Below are 26,003 nucleotides of genomic sequence, written 5' to 3'. Positions count from 1 at the left end.
TCGGCAAAAAAAGAGTATGTGCAACTCGGTTTCCTGATCCAGGGCAGTGACTCAGTGAGGGATCAGTCCACTTGCTAGTGAAGGCTCGGACTGGGAGACATCCGTACTTCCACTGTAGGTACAGTTTCCTAGTATTGGATGGGAATAGAACATCTAGGAATACCTCCTTTTTATAGATGTCCTTAGTCCTTAGGAAGGAGTCGGTCAGGGTGCCTGACTGTGTGCCCAGTCTCTGTACCAGAGTTTTACTTTCATGATAGAGTGAAAGTAGCTGTTTCCTTGAAACCGTGGAGCAGGCGGTCGCAGGGTCAAGCCACATGCTGGGTAGTCCCAGGCACATAAACTCATTTTTTATGTACTGGAACCAGGGGATATTCCCTGCGATCGGATAGTTCACGATCTCTTGGAGCTCAGACCTGTAACTTGCCAACTCTGGAGTAGTCCAAACTCTGCGCCAAAAGATTAGGGGCCTATCCCCCAAGTCTTCATCAGGTGGCCTTAGTCCCAAATCAACCCTCAACGGCAAAAGGGGAGTACTAGGGGGGAGAGATAGAAGCTGCCTGATAAATTTGTTCTCCGTTACCACTAGCTCGCGATTGCACATATGGCCCCAGAGTTCACTGCCATACATAACCGCGCCCCTAGCCTGCGCTCTGTATATCTCTAGCGGGGGGGGGCGATTGCCTTGATGGATGATTTGTTTTTATTTATGAGGGCGATGACTCCTCCCGCCATTTGGGCCAGTTTGAGTTGCGATTTTGTCCGATGGTGATGCCAAGACATATGCTCATTTAAGGTCACCCCCAAATATTCGAAGGTTCGAACCCTCTCCAGCCTATTTCCGCCAATGCAAGGGTTAGGACGTGTTTTTGATGGGGGGGTTAAAAATCATGTATGTGGTCTTGAGAGCGTTGATCTCAAGGCCATGGGTTCCACAAAATTCCTCAAAACCCTTAAGGACTCGTTGATTCCCCATAGGTGACTTAGACAGAAGCAGGGTGTCATCGGCAAACATAATCGCCGGCACTCTGCTTCCGGCAAGTCTGGGAACGTCGCCGTCCTGTACCTCATTTAAATGAGAGATTACCCCGTTGACATAGAGGCAGAACAGGGTCGGTGCAAGCACGCAACCCTGTCTCACCCCCCTGTCAACAGGAAATCTATGGGAGAGGGAACCATCCCAGCCACATCTAACCTGCGCATAATTGTTTGTATGGAGGCGGATGATCATATTTAGGAGGTGCTGTGGTACCCCCATATTGGACAGAACAGACCAGAGTTTACTACGGGGTACAAGATCAAATGCCGCCCATAGATCTACGAAAACGGTATAGAGGCTGCCACCCTCCATTTTTACCGTTTTCCAATGTAGGAGAGCCAGGCGGAAAATTTGGTCTATAGTGGAGACTTTCTTTCTGAACCCCGCTTGATAAGGGCTCAGGACAGAGTATTCAAGCATCCACTCCAGTAAGCGGTCGAGGATGAGCCTTGCAAAAACCTTCTGGGGGACGTCTATGAGGCTGATGGGCCTGTACAGCCAAGTACTAGGTACCTCCATCTCGCCCAGAATTGAATTAAAAAGAACCTGTAAATATGGTGCCCATACAGTTGGTTCATGCTTCTGAGGTAGAAGTATCCATCAGAAGAGGCATGCATTCTGTAAAGTCCTAGCATACACAGCCCAGATAAGACAAATGGCTGCAAAATATTGAGAGAGTACTCAAAGAGAAAATAGACAGGATTAGCACTGTCGAAGTATTACATTTAGCATCATGTAACAGCCACGCTGAATGAAAAAAATGAAAGCTATAAGGGTGTTTTTCTCTTCAAAATCTAATAGCATCTTAATATCCTGAGGGCTAAAAACACTTATTCAGCTTTTTACTTAGCAAAGAGACAAACACACATAAATTAAGTAAATTATAAACAAGTTTCTATCAAACAAAATATCAATATGGGAAGGAATAGTTTAGCAGATAGTGTCATATGCGAAGAAAAAAACAGCAAAGAGACAAACACACATAAATTAAGTAAATTATAAACAAGTTTCTATCAAACAAAATATCAATATGGGAAGGAATAGTTTAGCAGATAGTGTCATATGAGAAGAAAAAAACAGCTTTCATGTGAACCAAATATCGGCTTTCATCGCATACCTTATGAACGGAGCTGTCGATATCTTCGTTTTGGATAATTATAAGGAGTTTATCTAAAGCTGCTTTTGTTTCCAAAAACTGCTGTGGGTTGCACTCCGTATTTCCCAGCTTTGTAAGATATTCCTAAAAAGAAAAAGAGTTAGGTTGAAGCTCAGTCACTACACAAGAATATGAAACTAGAGTGCGAGTGTATAATCATATGTAGGTTTCTGTACTGGAGTTATATGTATGCCATACCAGTGAAAATAAATTTGGACCAATAACACGATATTTAGAGCAACTATATTAATAAAACATATTCACATATTTAGCATTACAGTGAAGAGGTCATCATTCATACTATTAACATACTACATACAGCATACCGACTGGATGAGGAAAGCACAAGTTAATTCGATTCAGTTACGTTTTATCTGGTGAATACTCCATCCAATCATAGATTCATCAGCTTATGAATACCTCCTGGCACCAGACCGTATCCGGGGACTTCTCAGCAATTCCCTTGTGTGTTGGTAGGTGGCGTCATGCAGCTCTGCGTTATCCCACCCTTTTCTGCAGATGTAACATCAGCCACCACCTCCGCACGCTGACGTCAGTTACCTTCTGATATTTGTCTGTGCCATCTGACGTAGAGCCTTAAATCATCAGATTATGCCAGTGTTGATCTCTAGATTGGAAACTTATTAGTACAGCTTAGATGAGTCCATTCCACAGAGCAGAGGGTTTGGGGTCTAGGTGAGTAATTGGATGTTAGATAGAGTATCTGCCAAAAAGACAGTTACCCAAGGTTGGTAACTTGTTCTTCTCATCGATACTTCTAACAGCAAATTCCTCACCTTGTAAATAGATACAAATACAAAACAAGCATTTACAATGCAATGGTTTCGCCTTTGGAAAAGTTAGAGCTATTGGCATTGTAAATGACAAATTCTGTATTTATGTGTTGGTTTTGAAAACAGATAAATAAATGGCATTGTCATTTACACTGCCATTCTCTCGCAAATGTGAGACCTATTGTACCCTACAGACGAGCTCAGCAGACAGCAATTACTACCACACACACACACCTAGAGCCACACACACACACACACCCAGAGCCACACACACCCAGAGCCACACACACACACACCGACCCAGAGCCACACACACACACACCCACCCAGAGCCACACACACACACACACACACACCCAGAGCCACACACACACACACACACCCAGAGCCACACACACACACACACACACACCCAGAGCCACACACACACACACCCAGAGCCACACACACACACCCACCCAGAGCCACACACACACACCCACCCAGAGCCACACACACACACACACACACACACACCCAGAGCCACACAGAGCCACACACACACACACACACACACACACACACACACACACCCACCCAGAGCCACACACACACACCCAGAGCCACACATACACACCCACCCAGCGCCACACACACACCCACCCAGAGCCACACACACACACACACACACACACACCCAGAGCCACACAGAGCCACACACACACACACACACACACACACACACACACACACACACCCACCCAGAGCCACACACACACACCCAGAGCCACACATACACACCCACCCAGCGCCACACACACACTCACCCAGAGCCACACACACACACCCACCCAGAGCCACACACACCCACCCAGAGCCCCACACACACCCACCCAGAGCCACACACACCCACCCAGAGCCACACACACCCACCCAGAGCCACACACACCCACTTTGCTCTTCTGAAATGTTGGCATGTATGGTAGTGAGCTGTGTGTGGTGAGCTGTGTGTGGTGAGTGTGTCTCGTGAGCAGTGTGTGGTGAGCTGTGTGTGATGAGCTGTGTCTCGTGATCCATCGTGGTGTGCATGTGTACATCAGGTGAAAGTGTGACTAACAGAGGGCGGGGGCAGTGGAGCGGGAGGGAAGCGTTTACAGTCAGGCCGCTGGCCTTGTTGACTATGCACACGCTGGGCTGCGCGAGGGTTATCGACCCTTGGCTGCCATCCAGCGTCAAATGACATATGCCGAACTCATCCCCACCCCGAAGGCTCGCTGCTGGTTCCCCTTGCTGACCACTTTTAAGGCCATCATGAATGATGCCGCCACCTGTCTGTGGCTGACAAGCTGTGCATCTACAGTATCTCTTGCCATACGCCGAATCCAGGACTGTGTCAGAGTAAAGGCGAAGAAGTGCAAGACAGAAAAAAAAAAAGATACGGCTAGAGGTGCCCCTTGTGACAGCGGGGACGGGCACACGGACAGCGGGAATCACGAGGGGGGGGCGAACAAAGACACGAACAGCGGGAGTGGGGACGGACAGTGGGATACAACCATGCGGGAACAGGACGATCAAACAAATGAGGAAAAACAGCCATGTAAAAAATAAAATAAAATAAGTACACGCCCACAGTGGACACGTCTTCATGACGTTGCGAAAAGCCTAAAAATCGCTGGAACGCCGCTGAATCTGCTCCGGCTATGACGGACAGATCTCTGTTCCAATGGCTAGCCTCCATTTATGGAGCTAGCCAATGGAACAGAGGGGCGGGACAACACACACATACTGTAGGCATAAGATTTTGCCTGCGCGAAAAGCTGCGCAGCTTTCGACAGGCGAAACCTAAAAAGCCAAATCTGGCAACGTCACCAAACTTGTGAGAAACTTCACAACAAAACAAGCAAGTCTGTTTGAAGCTTTGACTTTAAGGGGGTGATTTAGGGATCTGCTATGGTATCAAGAACGTGTTGTTAGTTCACTCCCTCCAAAACAAACCTATTATTTTATAGGGGTATTTCTAAAGCAGGGAGCGGGCCATGGGCGGCAGTCGAGCCCCTCACATAGAACAGGGAGTGTGAGCCAGGCAACCTTACAGACAGCTTGCCAAGACGTTTACATTCCATTCTCCCTCAACCATTAGTACTGTGAAAGCGAGCCACGTGACGTCACAAACTCCATGTACATGAAGAACACGACCTTGCTTAGCAGACTGCCCGCAACGCAGAAGCTTGTCGATCTATGTTCATGAGCCAAGAGCAATGGAGCAGAAAGGCCCTATGCCCCACAGCCGCCCTCAGGATCAGCCAAGGGCCGAGAGCAGTCACTCCAAGGGGCCGATTCACAAAATCATTTATGAGCACAGGGGGCACAGTACTACAGACCTCGTGGGAGAACTCTTAAGTTCCCGTACATGCCTTTGTGAATAGGCGCATGCCCTATTAGTAAAGGTGAAAAGAGGGCCCAATCCTTTCAAATTGTACGAACAGTATATAGATATTTCAAATTCATTCCCATTTTAGACAATTTAGGAGCAATTCACAATGACCGGGCTGCAGGATCTCTCTTATACGTACTCAAACACGTGCGACTCACCCGCCTACATACTGACCGCGATAAGACTGAGGAGCCAATTCTCAAAGTGCGTGACCCTTGCCAATTCACTAGACCAACACCCCCCTTCCCGGAGAGGACAAAATCGGAGCGCCAGGAGGCAATTCCGTGAGCAGTGCGCGCTATAAAAGAAAAATAAAATTTAAAAAAAACACACAAGACCCCGCCCTCGTTCATGGTTGGGACTGTGCCACAAGTACATGCAGCTACAGTTGCTTGCAGTAAAGCAAGCAGAGCTTCGGAGTTCCCGTAATTACACCCATTATTACGACGCGCCCAAGCAGAACGTTTGGCCCGCTCCTCTCCCCTTCCACCGAGGGCCCAAACTGCACGATGAGATTATGTGACGGGTGGGGCGGGCAGGGGGTTAGGTAGAAACTTGTAAATCCACAAGGGAATAGGCGAGGTGTGTCCTTGGCCCAGGCAAACGGTGGCCCCGCATTCCTGGTGGGGATAAGCCCGCAGGCCCAGTGGGAGGCGCGGCGTCCTGCAAACACCTCACAATGGCCCCCCAATTCACAATGACAGGGCTGCAGAAGCTCTCTTATACGTACTCATAAATACGTGCGACTCACCCTCCTACATACTGACCGCGATAAGACTGAGGAGCCAATTCTCAAAGTGCGTGACCCTTCCACCGAAGGCCCACCGAGGGCCCAAACTGCACGATGAGATTATGTGAAACTTGTAAATCCACAAGAGAATAGGCGAGGTGTGTCCTTGGCCCAGGCAAACGGTGGCCCCGCATTCCTGGTGGGGATAAACCCGCAGGCCCAGTGGGAGGCGCGGCGTCCTGCAAACACCTCACAATGGCCCCCGTGGCTGGCTCACTGGCAGCGCGGAGATTTGGGGAGCCGGGAACATTACTTTGTGTCCGAGGGGGATTCAATTTGCTCTCATTTGCACTCCCTGCTCAATTTCCGTAATCACTCTTTTAAATATCAATGCGGGACAGACAAAGTAAACCCATTAACAGCTTTAACAGACGCCTAACGCCGCGTTTAAATAAGAAAGCGGGCAAACAAGAAAAGGAGGAGAAATTATGATTCCTCCAGCTTTTTATAAACTTGCAAATTACTCCACTGTGGCATTAGCCTTTCCACAAACTGCTTTGCACTTAGATGCTTAGTTAGCAAACGTTTTAGGATGCAAGCCTGACGCTGCACTGAGCTGTATCCACAAAACGTAGGTACAAAAGACGTGCGGTATTTAAAGGGCTGAGCAAATGTCTCAGGTGTAAACTTTTAACATAAACAAACATTGTGACAGCGGGGACGGGCACACGGACAGCGGGAGTCACGGGGGGGGGGGCAACAAAGACACGGACAGCGGGAGGGGGGGCGGACAACGGGATACAACCATGCAGGACCAGGACCATCGAACAAATGAGGAAAAACAGCCATGTAAAAAAAAAAAAAAAAGTACACGCCCACAGTGGACACGTCTTCATGACGTTGCGAAAAGCCTAAAAATCGCCGGAACGCCCACGAATCTGCTCCGGCTATGACGGACAGATCTCTGTTCCAATGGCTAGCCTCCATTTATGGAGCTAGCCAATGGAACAGAGAGGCAGTGACCAAGCCACATACTGTTCTCATTAGATTTCGCCTGCGCCGAAAAGCTGTGCGCAGCTTTCGACAGGCGAAACCTAAACAGCATTTCCACCCCCTCAAAGGAGGTGGTGAATCTGTGGAATGGCTCATATCAGGAAATGCTGCAGGGCAAAATGCCCTTCCAGCCGGACCGCACTATCCAGGCAGTAGTGCTTAGTGAAGGTGTGGAGAAAATGTCCATGAAACAGCCCGGCAAATATCCAAGATGGTCTCATCGTGCACCAGCACAGTAGGAGCAGCCTTTTCTCTGGTGGAATGAGCACACAGGCCTTCTTGGCCAGTCCATAACAGATCTTGATCTTCTTCTTCGCCCCAGAGAACCCTACAAAGAGTTGATTCTCCACCCAATGTTCTTTAGTAAGACTGATATAAAAGCTTTAAGCTCCCTTTGGGTCAAGGTGATTAAATTTTTCTTCCTTTTTAAAACAAGCATTTGCAATGCAATATGTCTCGCATCATTAAAGTTTGAGCTATTGGTGTTGCATTATTAGCCCGTCGTTTCACGTTAACTCACTCAACAGTTCTGGCTAGTGTTTCCAATATTAATAATATGAAAACGCAATATTATTATGACTTCTTTATAGTACAACTAACAGTTTTTCTGCCTTTTTGACCTTGAAGTGCTGTGAGAGTGCAATGTACTGTTCCTGACACCCCGGGGCTGTATACTGGTTTAAGGACCGTACACTAATTCGGTGTGTGTCTGGATATTGCCCACTGCCAGCGCTGTGTGTGTGTAGTGGAAACATTCCACCCCATGGACAGTACTGTGGTGTACAGAGCCCTCATAGCTATGCGTGTGCTAAATCAGCCGGTGTAGTGAGCTCTTGCTCGATGGGGTATGCTGGCTGGTTGCTTTTTGTTTTGCAGTTATATATTGCGCGAAGTCCACTCAAAAGTATTGGAGAGATTTACAGGACAACCAGTTACATTACACAAGAACACACTGCCTATTGGAAGGCGCAGGGAGATTAACTAATTTGCCCAGAATCACAGGATGATGAGCCAACGCTGCGACTCGAACCTGGTTCCTTAGCTTCCCGCTTGGCAGCTCTGGTCATTACGCCACATCCTTGTGCTTTAGGGAGATTGCCTACTGTTGTGTTCCTATGCTCCGTTTTTAGGTCGAGGGACCTATAAGCTGCGCAGCGCAGCTTCCGGTCCGGAGATCTTATGGTTTGGAGTAGGGCAGTTTAAACCCGCCTCTGTGCTCCGTTCTCTTCCATTGGCTGGCTTCCTAAACGGAAGCCAGCTATTGGAAGAGAAGGGAGTCAATCCAAACAAGCCCCGTCTTTTTCGGATTTGGGGGCGTAAGTTTTGCTGTTCTTTAGCTTGTGACGTCGTCCGTCACTCAGCAAAGCAAAACACGCCCCCGAATCCGAAAATTTCGTAAGCTTTGTGGCCGCCATTGTTGCCCAGCCGGCGCCGAGTATGGTGATGCTGCCGCTTTCCACCCACACTAGAGCCGCTTCCTCTGCTCTGACGCGGACACGGGCAGTCAGGTAAGTTTTCTTTTTTTTAAAATGTATTTTTTAACCCCCCGTGCCAGTCCCGTCCCCCCGTGCCAGTCCCGTCCCCCCGCGCCAGTCCCGTCCCCCCTGCAAGTTGTAAGGAGAGAGGATCCACCGGCGGAGACGCGTCCACGCAGACTGTGCAGTGAAAGGTTTAATGCTTCAGGTTAAAGCAACGGCAGCCTTAAAACCCCTTTTCAGTAAAATCCCGGGGTACGATTAGTCCACTCACACTCTTCGAATTTACCAGATTGTGATCGTAGATTTTTTTTCATACCAGCACGTTGCGCAATCTACATTCCTATGTTAATCTTTAGAAGGGTTTGTTTTTATGTATAACTGAATATGTATTCCCCTGGTAAATTCAGGCATGACGCGTCCCTGAGCTGCAAAGTCCGTTTAATCCCAGTGAGTTACTCCGCAATACTCTATTCTGCTTGCACCCCGTTACCGAGCATCATAAAGCCAGTATTACCCCAGCCAGTGGCACGGCAGTACTCTTCCCTGCTTGTACCCGGAATAACGCTGCATAACGTTTATATTACTCTAGTCACTGACTCAGACGCCCCTGCTTGCTCCCCTCCCATACTGAGCTGTGTGATGAAAGTATAAATGAGTGAGTGATTAAGTGGGTGTTTGAGTGGATGAGAGTGAATCCATGGAATAAGTTTGGGAGTTTGTAAGCGACTGTTGTGAGTGGGTAGGTGAGAGGATCTGCTCTGCTGAAAGAGCGCTCACTCCGTTTCCACTGGTGCCTCGTGCTAGATGGATGACCTGTTTAATTTTCTTTCTGTAATGATGGTTACTACAGGCCAAATGTTTTTAGTATTTCGGGGACTGGCACTGCCCCTGAAACGCAAGGGTGTTGCCAGGCAGCGGAACCGCTCCTTTGGTGCCGCAATGAGGCTAATAGCCACGTGGCGCTTTCAGTCGCAATAAAACCTTTCCACGTGCGAGACACAATCCCACTGTGCACCGAAAGTAAATGCAATATGTGAGAGGGGCATGGGGTACAGCTGAGAAATTAAGTAAAACCCCCAGTCCAACTGCGCCCTCGGGCTGGACAGGTCTACGCCCCGGTCAGATGCCCCCAGTGTCATCATAAAACGAGTGCACCAGGGCAGGGGGGTAGGCAGCTGTTTCACCAGGCCGAAGGGGCGGTAGAGGACTTATGGGTAAAATAGAGAAGGCAGCTCCCTTCTGCCGCCCTCTACGTCCCCAACAAATGCCCATGTGCGAGAGATAGGGTGAGGGGCAGGGGGGGGGGGGCAGAGAGGGATGGGAGAGTGAGCGCGGGGCAGGGTAAACTGAGGGCTGTACTGATGCACCGAGGATGGTGGGTGCCTAGTTTTTTTAATTACAGAGATTCAAAGGTTTAATGCAGAGGAAGGAGTGTGTAGTGAGCTTAAGTGTGAGGAGCAGGCAGAGTGAAGGCTCGTAGGGTGCAGTGAGGGTCGGGAGGGACAGAGAGGGCTGAAGTGAGTGCGCCAGTGCAGAGGGGAGTGCTGGGCGGTGAATGGGTTGTAGTGAGTTCTGGAGTGGAAGTCTGATTCTGTGAGGGATTTAGTGAGTGCTGGGGGTGAGGGTTGTAGTGAGTTCTGGAGTGGAAGTGTGTTCCAGTAAGGTATTAAGTGGGTGTTGGAGGGTGAGTGTTTTGCAGTGAGGGTTGTAGTGAGTTCTGGAGTGGAAGTCTGATTCTGTGAGGGATTTAGTGAGTGCTGGGGGCGAGGGTTGTAGTGAGTTCTGTAGTGGAAGTCTGATTCTGTGAGGGATTTAGTGAGTGCTGGGGCCGAGGGTTGTAGTGAGTTCTGGAGTGGAAGTAAGATTCTGTGAGGGATTTAGTGAGTGCTGGGGGCGAGGGTTGTAGTGAGTTCTGGAGTGGAAGTCTGATTCTGTGAGGGATTTAGCGAGTGCTGGGGGCGAGGGTTGTAGTGAGTTCTGGAGTGGAAGTCTGATTCTGTGAGGGATTTAGTGAGTGCTGGGGGCGAGGGTTGTAGTGAGTTCTGGAGTGGAAGTCTGATTCTGTGAGGGATTTAGTGAGTGCTGGGGGTGAGGGTTGTAGTGAGTTCTGGAGTGGGAGTGTGTTCCAGTAAGGTATTAAGTGAGTGTTGGAGGGTGAGTGTTTTGCAGTGAGGGTTGTAGTGAGTTCTGGAGTGGAAGTCTGATTCTGTGAGGGATTTAGTGAGTGCTGGGGGCGAGGGTTGTAGTGAGTTCTGGAGTGGAAGTCTGATTCTGTGAGGGATTTAGTGAGTGCTGGGGCCGAGGGTTGTAGTGAGTTCTGGAGTGGAAGTAAGATTCTGTGAGGGATTTAGTGAGTGCTGGGGGCGAGGGTTGTAGTGAGTTCTGGAGTGGAAGTCTGATTCTGTGAGGGATTTAGCGAGTGCTGGGGGCGAGGGTTGTAGTGAGTTCTGGAGTGGAAGTCTGATTCTGTGAGGGATTAAGTGAGTGCTGGGGGCGAGGGTTGTAGTGAGTTCTGGAGTGGAAGTCGGATTCTGTGAGGGATTTAGTGAGTGCTGGGGGCGAGGGTTGTAGTGCGTTCTGGAGTGGAAGTCGGATTCTGTGAGGGTTTTTGTGAGTGCTGGGGGTGATGGTTGTAGTGAGTTCTGGAGTGGGAGTGTGTTCCAGTGAGGTATTTAGTGAGAGCTGGGGGCGAGGGTTGTAGTGAGTTCTGGAGTGGAATTCTGTGAGGGTTTTAGCGAGTGCTGGGGGTGAAGGTTGTAGTGAGTGCAATAGGTCATGCATATGCGAGCGATTAAGCTATTGGCATTGTAAATGACAAAGCCATTTATTTAACGATTAAGCTATTGGCAATGTAAATAAATGACACTGCTATTTATTTATGATATAAAAATAAAAAATAAAAAAAATTGTCATAAGCAATGCCAATAGCTCTACCTTTAATAATGCCGAGACCATTGCATTGTAAATGCTTGTTGTACAGTTGTATTGCAGAGAGGTCTACTGTGCCCCTAATATTCTGTGCAGTGCGCCACAGTGATGCAATGCATCAGGTGTTAGTAGGGAAGGAGGGGGTCTGGGGACACAGTGAGGAGCAGCGGGTTATAGAGTCTCCAGAAGTGTGCCCTGGGTGGTACTGTCCCACTCGTTCCTTAGTATGCAACAGGCTGAATACTCTACACAGGGTACCGCCTATAAATAATAAGGTACCCCATACATTGGCAGAACTGTTCCGATCTCAAACTCAAAAAAAAACAAGAACAAACGACGGAACGAGGAAATACTGATGGCTGAAAGGCCTGAACCATATGCGTCCGTGTACACAATACCTTCCATCCCCGCCTAGTAACTCGAGGAGCGCACACGGCTTTAAACACAAGGTGGATACTTACTGTACAGCCACAAGAATAGTTTAATGGAGCACAACATCTCTTTGAGGCCACAAGTTGTGCAGCCACGCCCGAGAGCCATCTATCAGCGTGTGACCTGAGACGCATTGTCATTCAGCCCCGCCGCTTTGGGTGGCCAGTCGTTGCTCCGTGGTCGCTGAGAGGAAAATGGAATTGTCTGGGCCTCAAAACAGGAGGGAATCATGCTCGAGAGAGGGGTGGCAGTGGGGCAGTCACCTTTCCTATAAAATAACAATGGTCATTTCTTGATTTAAGAGTCTGTAAAGGCCCGGACATGATACTAACAAGTTTGACCTATTGGCATTGTAAATGACAATGGCTTTTATTTATGTTTCAAAAACCAAAACATAAATAAAAGGCAATGTCATTTACAATAAAAATAGCTCAAACTCTCGCAAATGCGAGACCTATTGCATTGAAAATGCTTGTTTGAAAGGAGCAGGGGGCAGATTGGCGAACATAGCGCTACTTATCAATGATGTGGAACAGCAGAAAGAGTCCTTGCCCGAAGTGTGGATCAAGGATCGGATATACTTCAGGAAGAACTTATTATATGCGGAAGAACTGCCAGTGACCTCCCGTCCGAATGATATCTGGGAGCCTTTACTATCATATTTACGCACAGATGTTTCGTCTTCTCCTACAGCTACTGTGATGCCGTAAATAAGGACTAGAGTTACTGTATAGGATGTCTGATAATTGTGATTGTATGGAAACTGCCCAAAAGTTACAAGACGTAGCAACGGGGTTTGTGAATGTGATGTATTTGTTTCTTTTTGATATTTGAAACCATTATGTTATGTAACAGATGTGAACTGTATCAGAATCTCTGGAAAGCCACAATAAAAAAAAGCTTGCACTGCAGCCCTTTCTATTCTACGTTTAGTGTGAGAGAGAGACGCTTGCACTGCAGTCGTGCTCTGTTTTGTATGTACAGATCACTTACATTGGTGTTACCCAGACCAATACACTCTGAATGTGAAAAACGTGCACTGCGGCCCCCTCTGTTCTAACTCTAGAGTGTGAGAGAAGCCTGTATAAAAAACTCTGTTTTGTATGCAGCGGAAGCGAACATTTATGTTACCCAGACCTATATACAGGGCAGGCTTTTGACATTCACAAGAATGGCCCCAGCCCAGGGCCCTTACAGTTGGAGGGGCACAGAGGAAGCTGACCTCATGAGCTGCCTTGAATACATCTTTCATTCCAGATTGCCAGCTCCCCCTTCCTTCTGACACAGCCCCCTCCAAGGGACTCTCACGTACAGTTTAGGAACTGAATAAGTGACTGATGTGAGGGGACAAGGTGCAAATGTGTGTTTACAAGATGGTTAGTGCTCTGAGGTGTTCTACAAGGACGTGACCTGTGAGTACAAAAGCACACTTGGATCACCAATGGGTGGGGCGGACGAGGAAAGTGTAGGACAGGCACCAAATAGTTTCGCCCGGAACAGTGTCTGAGGAAAGGCCAGCCCTGCCTACATATTCTAAATGTAAAGGACGCAGGCCCTACTGCTGTCCTTGCTATACACATCTTATGTGGGGGAAGCTTGCATCATTGATGGCCGTGATCAGGGCTTTAAGTGGGCCAGGTCTCACCAGTGCTGAGCACCAGCAGTTTTTTAAAGGGGGTCTCGAAACGGGTCTCTATCAGGCTCTTTCTAGTGCCCTGGCACAGGCGGACTGTTTTTTTCCGGACTGAAGTGTCAGCAGGCACTGCACACTTCTCACTAGTGTAGAAGTTACGGCATGACGTCCTGCCAGGTGAGCATAGTAGGAGAAGGGAAATCCTTTCAAGAAAGTCATTTTCTCTCTAGATTTCCCTTCTCTTTTTGAAACTCAGAAACAGCAACATTGTCGTGCTGTCACCAGGGCTCAAAGTTGAAGCTTTTTCAATATTATATCATATGAAAAGGGGGGGCTCTTGGCCCCCCCGCCCGCCTCCCCCGCCAAGCCTCTCGGTGGTGGGGCGTGCCCTTCCGGGCGCGCCTCACCGCCGATTGGGTGGCGCCCTCCCTGGCCCGGATGTCATTATAGGACTTCCGGGTCAGGGGGGCGGGCCGCAGGAGGGGCCGGGTGGGGGGCGTAGCCGCCCCCCCCCCTCGGGCCCCTTAGGAATAAAGAGGCAGGGAGCGCCCAGGAGACCCTCTGTTCCCTGGACGCTCCCCCACAGCGTGTCGTGCCCCGCGCTCGGGGTCTTCTTATTTTTTCGTTTTCTTCTTACAGGTCCGAGCTGCTGGAGCTTCCAGGATTGCGGAGAGGAACTCGTTCCCGCGTCGGAATACGGAGCTGACGGGCTGCTGCCGAAGGGTTTGAGGCTGCCGGAGCTTCGGGCATTGCGAGGGAGTTTACTGGTCACAGGACACGGTAGAAGGTTGCAGAGCGGTCTAAGGTATTTGTCGGGGGCGGGCTGAAGAGCGGCTCGACGAGGGACTGGGACACGGTAGCGTGGTGGCAGCATCGGGCCATTTCCTGGTTCTCCCCTGCCCTGCTCGAATGTATTAACTGCCTGTTTCTCACCTTTTACGCTAAAGAGCCGATCTCCAAAGACACGGTTGGCATCGGGCCACTCCTTTGTTCTCCCCCGCCCTGCTCGATCGAAGTAACTGTTTGTTGTGTGGTTCTGGCGCCCCCAGCCAGCTTTAGTTACCGGGCATAAGAAATTTGGTTTCATTAGGGCACAAGTGCGAGGGGAAGCTAAGCAGGGTTGACCAGGGTAGGACCTGGATGGGAGACCCTGGTGGAATTTTGTGCAATTTGGTGATTTTAACAATTTGGTGATTTTAAATTACAGAAAAGGGGGTATTTTGTTCAAGGCTACAACTGTACTAAGTTAAAGTGAGGGATATTGTGCAATTGGTGAATTTAACAATTTGGTGATTTTTAAATTACAGAAAAGGTGTTGTTTTATTCAAGGCTACAACTGTACTAAGTTAAAGTGAGGGTAACAGCCAAGGGCAGCCTTGTGGGTGGTTAACAGGGGGGTTCAAGCCTCCAATAAGTTCAACCCTTTGTTTACAGAACTCTGCTCCTGCCTCATATTCCTCGGTGTTGATACTATCTTCTATTCCAGGCAACTTACGACACTATTGCTGCACTTCACGGGGAGCGCAAGGAGGGGGACGTGAGACGTGGTTGCAGATCCGATACCAGCAGGGAGTACGCAGGATTGGTCGGTAAGAGGAGAGCGGGGGGCTAGCATTCCATAGCTTCTGGTCGCCGCCGGGTGGGTCTACGTTAGAGTTTACTCACCCCTGACAAACCGGATAAGCCGGGGCGTTGCGGTTGCCGTTGCATGGTGCTTACAGCCCCCTGTATATCCTCCAGCTGGTGAAGGTACAAAACACACGGTCAGCTGAATTATAACATTAGGAGTGTAGGGCAGTGGCGTGTTGACCATGCCGGGGCCAAGGGGTGGTAAAAGAGGGTCTAGCATGGAGGCAATGATGCAGGCCATGATGCGTGAAATGACTCAAATTAACAAGAGATTGGGGAAGGTCGATGAATTAGAGGCCCGCATCAATGAGAGGTTTGATGATCGCCCAGGCCCATCAGGCAGGCCGGTGCAGGAGAGAGCGGCACCCTTGCCGAGGGGGGATTTCGTTACCCCACCTGAAAAAATCAAAGGCCAAGAAACCGAGGTACAGTGTCCCAGCCCCTGTTCCCCTAGTCCGGGTCCCTGCGATACCGGTTCCTCTTGCGCCCCCGCCAATGACGCCAGCGCCTGTGGCGCCGGTCCCGGACATGCCACCGGCACCTGCCCCCCCTGCGCCCGTGCCAGTCCCGAGTGAGCCACTGACACCTGCTCCCTTGCCTAATACGCCAGGGCCATCAGGTATTCCCTCTGGGGTCCCGGTTGTGCCAGCTGGGAATCCGGACCCAGTCCCGGTTGAGTTGGTATCCCAGATAGCGGCTTTATTGCCGTGGCTGCAGAAGGGGGGAGTGTGTCTTGCCTCATCTGATCATGCAGCAGAAGCGGTAAAATTGGTAGAAAAGATTAAGGCTGCAACGGCGGCTGACAATACTGCGGTGCCCGTATCTTCTTCACTTGCAGGTTCCAGTCCCGCCCAGCCGAATGGAGATAGTATTCTACCGGCCCAGGTGCCCGTAAATGGTAAGGAGGTGGCGCTGCCTCTCTTGGGGGACGGCTTAGTGCCATCCAGGAGTGAAAATTTGGGGCAGCATGTGTCCCAGGCAGTGAAAGAGTTGATTTGGGCGGGGAAGTATGTATACATTTTTTCCTTGGTGCTAGATAATAGGGAAATGGAGCAGGCTAAGTTACTAAAGGAATGGATGCATCCAAGTGAATGGAGGGCACAGTGCTACAGGTTCAGGATAGAAGAGACTTTGAAGAATTGGATCAGGGCCTTTTCCGTCCTTTCGGCTATAACGGCTGAACGCCCCCCAAATGTGCAGGCAGCAATGGTATGTTACCAGAGCAGGATTGTGGGGTGGAGCGATCAATACACTGGGGATGCGTGGAAAGAGTATGATATAAATTTCAGGAAAGCCAAGGAATTTGATGCATCACTGGCATGGGACAAGGTGGATTCTATGTCCTGGCACAAGCAGTTCTCCGGGGACACAGCCCCTACACAGGCTAACAGTGCCGTCAGGGTGTTCTCCGCCAGACCCCACCAGCCCTTTCGGTCAAACCAAGGGAGTGAGGTCCCAGGGAAGAATAAGGGGGGGGGGGGGGGGGAGTCAGAGAGGAAAGGGGTATGCTGGGACTTTAACAAACGCTCCTGCACAAGGGCCCAGGGCACCTGTAGATTTAGACATGTGTGTGCAATCTGTGGTCACCCATCCCACCCCGAGACAACGTGCAGGAACAAGCAAGGCAACCATGGTCACAGGGGTAGGGGGAAGCCAGAGTAATTCAGATGATACGGGCCCCCCCACACCGATAGATGTTTTAGCAATGATCCCCTGGTTGAATAGATACCCTGATCACACGGCGGCCACTCTACTCCAGGAAGGTTTTTCACAAGGTTTTAGGATCCCGGTGATGGGTTACACAGGTAGCGCACACTGCAGAAACCAACTCTCAGTACAACAGAACCCAGAGGTGGTGGCCGCTAAGATTTCCAAGGAACTGTCTCTAGGCAGGATAGCGGGCCCCTTCCAGGAGGTGCCTGTCCCCAACTTTGTGTGTTCACCACTGGGGGTAGTACCCAAAAAAGAGAAGGGTGAATTTAGATTGATCCACAACTTATCGGCCCCTAGAGGGGCATCTTTGAACGATGCGATTGATGAAGGGATCTGTAGTGTGAGGTATGCCTCATTTGATCAGGCGGTCGAGTTGTTGCGTGCTCTGGGTACAGGAGCATTGATGGCAAAATCTGACATAGAATCTGCTTTCCGTCTTCTCCCAGTGCATCCGATGGATCACCACCTGTTAGGTTTCACTTTCGAGGGCAAGTTTTACATGGACAAATGCATGCCCATGGGTTGTTCCATATCGTGTGCGTACTTTGAGACATTTAGCTCATTTCTAGAATGGGCCATGAGACAGGTGACGGGCCACCAGCAGGTCATGCATTACTTGGATGATTTCCTTTTCTTAGGTGCGGCGGACTCTCAGGAGTGTCCTTGGGCATTGCAGGAATTTTGCGTGCTCATGCGGGCTTTTGGGGTCCCGCTGGCACCAGGGAAGACGGTTGGCCCGGCTACCTGCCTGTAATTCCTTGGCATCGAAATTGACTCAGTAGAGGGATGCTTCAGGTTGCCCAGTGACAAAGTGTCTAGGTTTAGGGCAGCCCTGCGTCAATGCCTAAGTAAGAACAAGGTTTCCTTGCAGCAGCTGCAGGAGGTGGTGGGGCAACTGAACTTTGCACTGCGGGTCATCCCAATGGCGCGCCCATTCTCACGCTCTATTGCCCAGGCTATGAGAGGACTACGGGAGAAGCACCACCGCACTAGGCTGTCATCTAAGGTTCGCCAGGATATGCATATATGGATGGCATTTCTGGAGGACTTTAATGGCAGGGTAGTGTGGTCAGGTCCTCCCGCTACATCAGCAGAATTGGGTTTATGGACAGACGCTGCTGGTAGTGTGGGCTTTGGCGCCATTCTAGGGACCAAGTGGGTCGCCCAACGGTGGCCGGAGGAATGGAAAAGATGGGGCCTGACCGCCAACATTGGCTTCCTGGAACTTTTCCCAGTGTGGGTGGCATTGAAGGTCTGGCCAGAACATCTATGTAACCAATCAGTGGTGTTCTGGTCGGATAACATGACAGTGGTCGAATGCATAAACCAACAGGGGGCACGCTGTCCGTTCATCTTGCGCCTGATTAAAGAGATTGTGCTTCAGTGCTTAAAATGGAATGTACTCTTCAGAGCCAAGCATGTCCCAGGCGTCCTCAACAATGCAGCTGACTCCCTTTCTCGCTTTAAAATGCAGGTTTTCAGGGAACATCTTCCTGCAGCAGACCCCTCGCCAGCACGATTCCCGGCAGTACTCTGGCAGATTGGTGCCCCAGATTACAGGACCTCGTGGTTGCTAGCCTAGCCCCCAGGACCAAGACAGCTTACGAAGGGGCGTTTTTGTCTTACCGCGCTTTCTTAGGGCAGGATTGGGAGGCTAGGTGGGCACAAGAGGACAGCTTTGCGGACTATTTAGAATGGATGCACAGGGAAGGGAGATCAGTGGCAGCCGCAAGCAGACATAGGGCGGCGGTCTCCTTCTTTGCGCAGGCTAAGGGCATGCGAGATGCCACCAATAATTTTATGGTTCGCAAGGCCATGAGGGGATGGCGCCGGTTACAGGGCCACTCTGCGGATACGAGAAGGCCCATAGGATTGGCGCGGCTAGCAGCCTTATTGCTGGCATTGCACGAGGTTTGTAGCTCAGAATGGGAGATACATCTGTTCAAAGCCGCCTTTTCCCTTGCTTTCTATGGGGCTCTAAGAATTGGTGAACTGGTGGCAGGGTCAAAGGGGGATAAGTTGGGCGGCCTACAACTGACTAGTGTTAGGATCAGAGAAGATACTATGTGGGTGACAATCCAGAGGTCAAAAACTGATCAGGAATCTCGGGGTCACACCATAGTGCTCCACCGGGCCGGGACCAACCCCTGTTGCCCGGTTTCTCATGTGGAGGTTTTCCACAGGCAACGGGAGGGCACGGCGGGGGGTGCACTGTTGTGTCATGTCGATGGGACACCATTGACTAGGTACCAATTTAGGCGGGTCCTGGAACTGACGGTGAGACAGGCAGGCTTGGATCCCAAGGAATTTGGCACGCACTCCTTTAGGATAGGGGCGGCAACTGAAGCAGCGCTAGGGGGTCTCTCGGCTGAGAGTGTGAAGAAAATTGGGAGATGGTCATCTGATTGTTATAAACGATATGTACGGATTGACATGTTATGACAGGATGATTCTCACGCTGGGTATGTTTTCTGGTTCTTGCAGTTTCTCAAACCTGTGACGCGGGGGAGGAACTCACCGCCAGGAGTGAAGGAGCTACACCGTCACAGCACAGGCAGCATGCTGGACGCGGGACAATGAAGATTTGGATTGTGGGCCACTCTTATGTGAGGCGGGTGCAACATGTTTTTCTTTCAGGAGACCGTAAGAGAAGGGCGGCGCTGAAGGGGTTAGACATCTCATTCTTCGGGAGAGGGGGTCTGTGCATTTGTCAGTTCAGGAACTTCTTTCAGGGACTCCTAGCTCAGCAGCCCGACTCCCCGTCAGTGGTGATACTTCACCTAGGGGAGAATGACCTGGCCAAACTGGGGAGGCGCACCCTCATTGAGGAGATCATCTCCACTGCGGGGTGGGTGTCCAGAACTTGCCCGGGTTGCACAGTAGTATGGTCTCAACTTATCCCTCGGTGGCAGTGGCGAGGGGGGGACTCAGTCAGGGCGTTGAATCACTCGGTAAAGAGGATCAACACACAGTTGGACAAACTATTCCGAGCCCCCCAGTTGCAGACGATTCCACATGGGTGTATCTGGGGTGCACAATTCTACCTGGGGGATGGGGTACACTTGACTGAGGCAGTGAACGTCCTGTGGTCTAATAATGTCTGGGCCTGGTTGGAGGGTTTTGCTAGGTGAGCACTTTCTAGGGGAGGTCAAGACAGGGGGAGGCCAGATCGTCGGTTAACAATGCTGGCCTGTGGCGGTAAGGTCATGACCGGTGAGCAGCTAATTTTAAGGTCTGAGGGGGCGGGCATCATCCCATGGAGGTTCCCGCCCAGGGGGAGGGGCCATTGGCCCCTCCTAGAACTTCAGGGGCAAGGTAACTGGTGCTTTAAAGGGCCGCGGGTTGGAGTAGTCACGCTTTCCTTAGGCTGGTAGCCACCCCGGGCGCGCATACTTATGACGTCACCGGATGGCGCAGAGTAAGGGCCCTCCTTTAGTGGGTGAATGGAGTTCACGGCGTGGACCGGGTAATTACCGGGTCCGGCTGCGCATGCGCACATCTCTAGGTAAGGCGCAGCTTGTAGGACCTGACACCGGTTAGCGACCTTGCCATATGGCCAAAAATGTAGTATACAAAAATCTAGAGGAGGATGTTAGATTCGGTTAGGAAACAAGCTGTATTAGAGTCTCTGTTAAGGTTAGGCTCTCACATTTGTTGACAAATATTGTATCTAATGTCTTGATGATTTTTGTATAAAACGTTTATCATGCAATTAAAATTTTATGATCTTATATCTTAATAAATACGACCGCCTTCCAAAAGTTAACCATGTTTCATGAGCCTCTATCCTGTGTTTGGTGTGGTGAGTTGGGGGGGGGGGGGTGGGGGGGGCGGCAGCCAGTCGCCGACCATGTGAAAAGGGGGGGGCTCTTGGCCCCCCCGCCCGCATGGCGGCGTGGCGACCGCCTCCCCCTCCAAGTCTCTCGGTGGTGGGGTGTGCCCTTCCGGGCGCGCCTCACCGCCGATTGGGTGGCGCCCTCCCTGGCCTGGATGTCATTATAGGACTTCCGGGTCAGGAGGCGGGCCGCAGGATGGGCCGGGTGGGGGGCGTAGCCGCCCCCCCCCTCGGGCCCCTTAGGAATAAAGAGGCAGGGAGCGCCCAGGAGACCCTCTGTTCCCTGGACGCTCCCCCACAGCGTGTCGTGCCCCGCGCTCGGGGGCTTCTTATTTTCCCTCCCACCATCCCTGGAACAAAAATGGTCAATGCTGTACTAGTTTGGTTGAGGTGTAAATTTGTAGGTGATTGTTTCAATTTCCCAGGCATAGTGAACTGTATGTGCTTTGTATATTTTGCTGATGATGTTTTCTTTAGGAAATTTTTCCCCTTTTATGGATATGTGTTGAAATATGTTTTGTTGTTCCAATTATGTCTTGCCTTTTTTCCTTTTGTAGGTGCGTTGATGCGAGATGTGATTTAGCTGAGAGTAGTTGTCCATTAGAATTTTTTCCTATAGGTCGTCGTATTTATTAGGTGTGGGGCATGCGGTAAGGTCATGACCGGTGAGCAGCTAATTTTAAGGTCTGAGGGGGCGGGCATCCTCCCATGGAGGTTCCCGCCCAGGGGGAGGGGACATTGGCCCCTCCTAGAACTTCAGGGGCAAGGTAACTGGTGCTTCAAAGGGCCGCGGGTTGGAGTAGTCACGCTTTCCTTAGGCTGGTAGCCACCCCGCGCGCGCATACTTATGACGTCACCGGATGGCGCAGAGTAAGGGCCCTCCTTTAGTGGGTAAATGGAGTTCACGGCGTGGACCAGATAATTACCGGGCCCGGCTGCGCATGCGCACATCTCTAGGTAAGGCGCAGCTTGTAGGACCTGACACCGGTTAGCGACCTTGCCATATGGCCAAAAATGTAGTATACAAAAATCTAGATGAGGATGTTAGATTCGGTTAGGAAACAAGCTGTATTAGAGTCTCTGTTAAGGTTAGGCTCTCACATTTGTTGACAAATATTGTATCTAATGTCTTGATGATTTTTGTATAAAACGTTTATCATGCAATTAAAGTTTTATGATCTTATATCTTAATAAATACGGCCGGGGGGTTTCGCGACCCCCCGCCTTCCAAAAGTTAACCATGTTTCATGAGCCTCTATCCTGTGTTTGGTGTGGTGAGTTGGGGGGGGGCGGCAGCCAGTCGCCGACCATGTGTCATAGTTGCTGCTTATTTATCTTATGCAACTAACAACCATTGACAAAGCTAATAGTTCTGACTTGATGTAGGTATTATATCACTTGTTTTATCATATATCTGGATGCAATGACAGAAGCAGCAAAATACAAGTCGGACAGCACAGTATGCCAAGCACATATTTTTAGCTTACGTGTTTTTGAGCCACGCCCTTTATTACACTGGCCACGCCCCTCTGAGAGACCCCCCCCCCAGTTTTTCATCCCTTTTAAAGCCCTAAGACTAAGGCACCCAAAGAGATCATTTTCTTTCTGAAGGCATCAATATGTTTCGATTCTCTATCCGGAGGGTAGGTAAGTAAGGCATTAGGAGTGACTTTACTAGGCAATATCTGTACCACCAGACTCCCAGGAGTAGGATGCCTTATTTGAAAATGTACCCAGGTAGATCTAAGTCGCATGTCCACAGGTCGATTTACTGTAGTTCCTGATCACAGCTTATAGTAGATGGCCATAAAAGTGTCAGTGAACGCTGAATTGACTAGCAATAGTAGCTTAGAAGAGGTAGGACCTCGGTGAAGGATCTCAGTTAATACATTTGTCTTAGTTTCAACAGTAGGCAACTGAATATATAGCCCTTCTATTGCCCCGACAACTGATGCAAAAGAGTCACTTTCTTTCATTGGTGGCTTAGGTGACAAGTCCAGATCAGTCTCAGGAGAAGTATGTAGTCCACTGCTATTATGCAAAGCAAGGTATAGCCCACCTTTTAGTATAGTAAAGGAGATGCTGGTTGTCTGCCTCATCATCAGCTGACACCAAGGCAGAGCCCACCAGACGAATTCCAATTGGAGCATCCTGTGGCTAAGTCCGATGGAGTCTGGTGCATTTGACATATTGCAGCATGGCATCCTCGAAGGCCACTATTTTCTAATGGGTCAACGTCGCACAAGGAGATCATGGCACACTGTGACAAGTTGTGCAACTGGATCAGAATGAGAGGAGGCTTGTGAGGTATGATCTTTAACTTGATGCCCTCAAACCTTTTGACTTGATTCAGAGTAGTGAAATGAGATCAAGTACTTATTAGCTTCCTAGTGCTTTTGCCCCATTTTCCAGTTAGACTTACCAGAAGACTTGAAGTTTGAGCTGGATGTCCCGCATAAACACTTCTTTTATGAGCTCACAAGTGGCCAACGACTTGGGTCTGAACTTATTTTTTGGCCAAGTCTCCTGATCTAGTCTGGCGTCTGAAGATATTCTAAAGGTGAGGAATCTGTGGTTAAAAGTATCCATCAGTAATGTGTTTGTTTGCTGATTCAGATTCACTGTGATAGTATTAGATCACTTTAAAAGTAATTTATGCCTGTCCCCAGATGTAAAAGAAAGAATTGGCTGTTACAAATGAAGCCATCTAAATTTAGAATGTTATGATAGAATTACTTGTATGTGTTCCCCTATAGGACAGCACTATTGATGCTATTTGCCATGAAGGGCAGTGGTATTTAAAAAGTTAACACTCCCAAAAGTCCAATTTTTTGGGGCAAAACGCTAAATACTTGGGAGTCCAACATTTTCTTGAACAAACTTGACAAACTTCTAAGACCTCTTTTCCCAGAATCTCCTAATATATTTTGTACGGGAGGCAACTAAGTGGGTGGCATTGGCCTAACTACTCCTAACGACCATTGAGTACTGGTGTGTGGACAGAGTGGTACCATTTACCACATGTTCTGGTCATGTCCTATAACCATGGAAGTTTGCACTAATGTAGAAAAAATGTTTGATGTGATGACGGGAACATCAATGAACCTTGGGAAAACAACAAAACACCATGCAATGTTTTTGAGGAGGAACCACAAAAATAAAGAGATACCACAAAGTGTCAGTGATGGTTTGTCAGGGTGAGGAGGGACAATGCACAGAAATGGGGATACCCGCCGATGCCCGAGATTGGGAAATGGTGAAACAAATAACAATGTAGTTAAGCTTCTCATACATGTGAGTTTAGGCTTTTGTACCACAGGCGCCTTTTTTTAGTTTTTCATATTTAGTGCTCATGCATCGCGGATGTAGTGATGTGGTCGTGCTGATAGAAATAAAAGTCAGGAAGCGACTCAACTGGTGAAATAATAACCAGAAAAAGAGACTAAGAAAAAAACAGACTCAAAAAATATTGAGTTAGTGAAATTAAATGATAAGGAACATCATGAGTAAATAATGATAAACACATTAAGGTTAAACACTAACACAAGATTAACTGAAAACGATACTGATAATGTACATTAGGTTAAGAATAGCTGATGGCCAATGATAGGCTGCAATTAAAATTATAGAAAACATAAATATTCTACACGGTCATTCATCCCATTGGGATGTAAAGAGTTCAGTTTTTTAATCCAACAAACTCCGCCATTAAGCGAGATTTATGAGGATCCATGTCGCAGCGCTGTGGTACTACTTCCAGTATTGTGAATTTTATACAAATAAAATTCACAATACTGGAAGTAGTACCACAGCTCCAACGACGGGGGGTCATAGTTGGTCTAAGAGCCTACGCGTGGCTCCAGTTTTTGGGGGGAGCACGTTTAACTGTGCAGAGAGCCGGTGTGGATCCGACTGGGCCATATGAATTTAACCCCTTCGGGGCTGATGAGGAGCTGGGCTCGTCATGGTGCACACCGGTCGTGCGCTGATGACGAGCCCAGCTCGTCATGAGCCCCACCCTCGGGGGGGAAGCGCTGGCGCTCCCCCCCGAGGGTCTTCGGTTTTGTTTTGTGTTCGGGGATGGCAGCGCAAGAGTTTCCGCTGTCCCCCCGCCCCTCCCCATGGGAATCCCTGATGACGTCAGCGCGCACAGCGCGCGCTGACATCATCAGGGATTCCCAGGCGCTCGGGAAGCCATTTGCTTCCTGCGCGCCGAGGGAAAAGGTGAGTTTCTCGTGGCTGGCGGGGGTTTGGGGCCGCAAAGAGGCATCAGGGGAGAGGAAAGAGATTTTCCTCTCCCCGGATGTCTCTTTGCAGGGCATTTCTGCCTCACGATCGCGCACAGCGTCGCGATCGTGCGGCGGAAATGCCCACCACTAGCACCAGGGATTTAAATTTTGTTTACAGGAAGCGACCCCTTGGGCAAGGGTCGCTTCCAGGGGGCCTGCAAGTATCATTTCGTTTTTCTGCCCACCCTGGGGGCAAATCGGCCAGTTTTTTCGGCCGTTTTGCCCCCAGGGGGGGGGGCAGAAATTCCCCACTAGCATCAGGGTTTATTTTTGTGAGCACTTTTTTTGTTTTGGAAGCGACCCCTTGGGTAAGGGTCGCTTCCAGGAGGCATTAATTTATGTTTTTGATTTTCTGTCCCCCCTGGGGGCAAATCGGCCCTTTTTTTGCCCGTTTTGCCCCCAGGGGGGAGGCAGAAAATCCCCACTAGCACCAGGGAATTTCAAATTTAGTTTTTAGGAAGCGACCCCTTGGGCAAGGGTCGCTTCCAGGCGGCCTGTGAATATCTTTTTGTTTTTCTGCTCCCCTGGGGGCAAATCAGCCCGTTTTTTCGGCCGTTTTGCCCCTGGGGGGGGGGGGGGCAGAAATTACCCACTAGCACCAGGTTTTTTTGGGCGCAATGTTTTTATTTGGAAGCGACCCCTTGGGTAAGGGTCGCTTCCTGGTGGCGATAATTTATGTTCTTGATTTTCTGTCCCCCCTGGGGGCAGATCGGCCCATTTTTTTGGCCGTTTTGCCCCCAGGGAGGGAGGGCAGAAAATGCCCACTTTCACCAGGGAATTGGAAATTTAGTTTTTAGGAAGCGACCCCTTGGGCAAGGGTCGCTTCCAGGCGGCCTGTGAATATATTTTTGTTTTTCTGCCCCCCTGTGGGCAAATTGGCC

The 26,003-nt window shown here is 49.7% G+C and overlaps 1 protein-coding gene across 4 annotated transcripts in view; it reads right to left on the bottom strand.

The window, feature by feature from the left end:
- The window catches only part of LOC144782290 (protein TASOR-like), an 865,833-nt gene that overhangs the window by 101,693 nt on the left and 738,137 nt on the right, over positions 1-26,003 (bottom strand). For all 4 annotated transcript variants that reach the window (XM_078661579.1, XM_078661582.1, XM_078661580.1 and 1 more), the window contains one exon: positions 2,157-2,279. In XM_078661579.1, coding sequence (XP_078517705.1) covers positions 2,157-2,279 — 123 coding nt within the window. The remainder of the gene's footprint in view (positions 1-2,156; positions 2,280-26,003) is intronic.

This window comes from Lissotriton helveticus, chromosome 9, assembly GCF_964261635.1.
Source record: "Lissotriton helveticus chromosome 9, aLisHel1.1, whole genome shotgun sequence".
Classification (NCBI taxonomy): domain Eukaryota; kingdom Metazoa; phylum Chordata; class Amphibia; order Caudata; family Salamandridae; genus Lissotriton; species Lissotriton helveticus.
The sequence above is the reverse complement of the archived record's forward strand: the minus strand, read 5'-3'. Positions and strand labels throughout refer to the sequence as shown.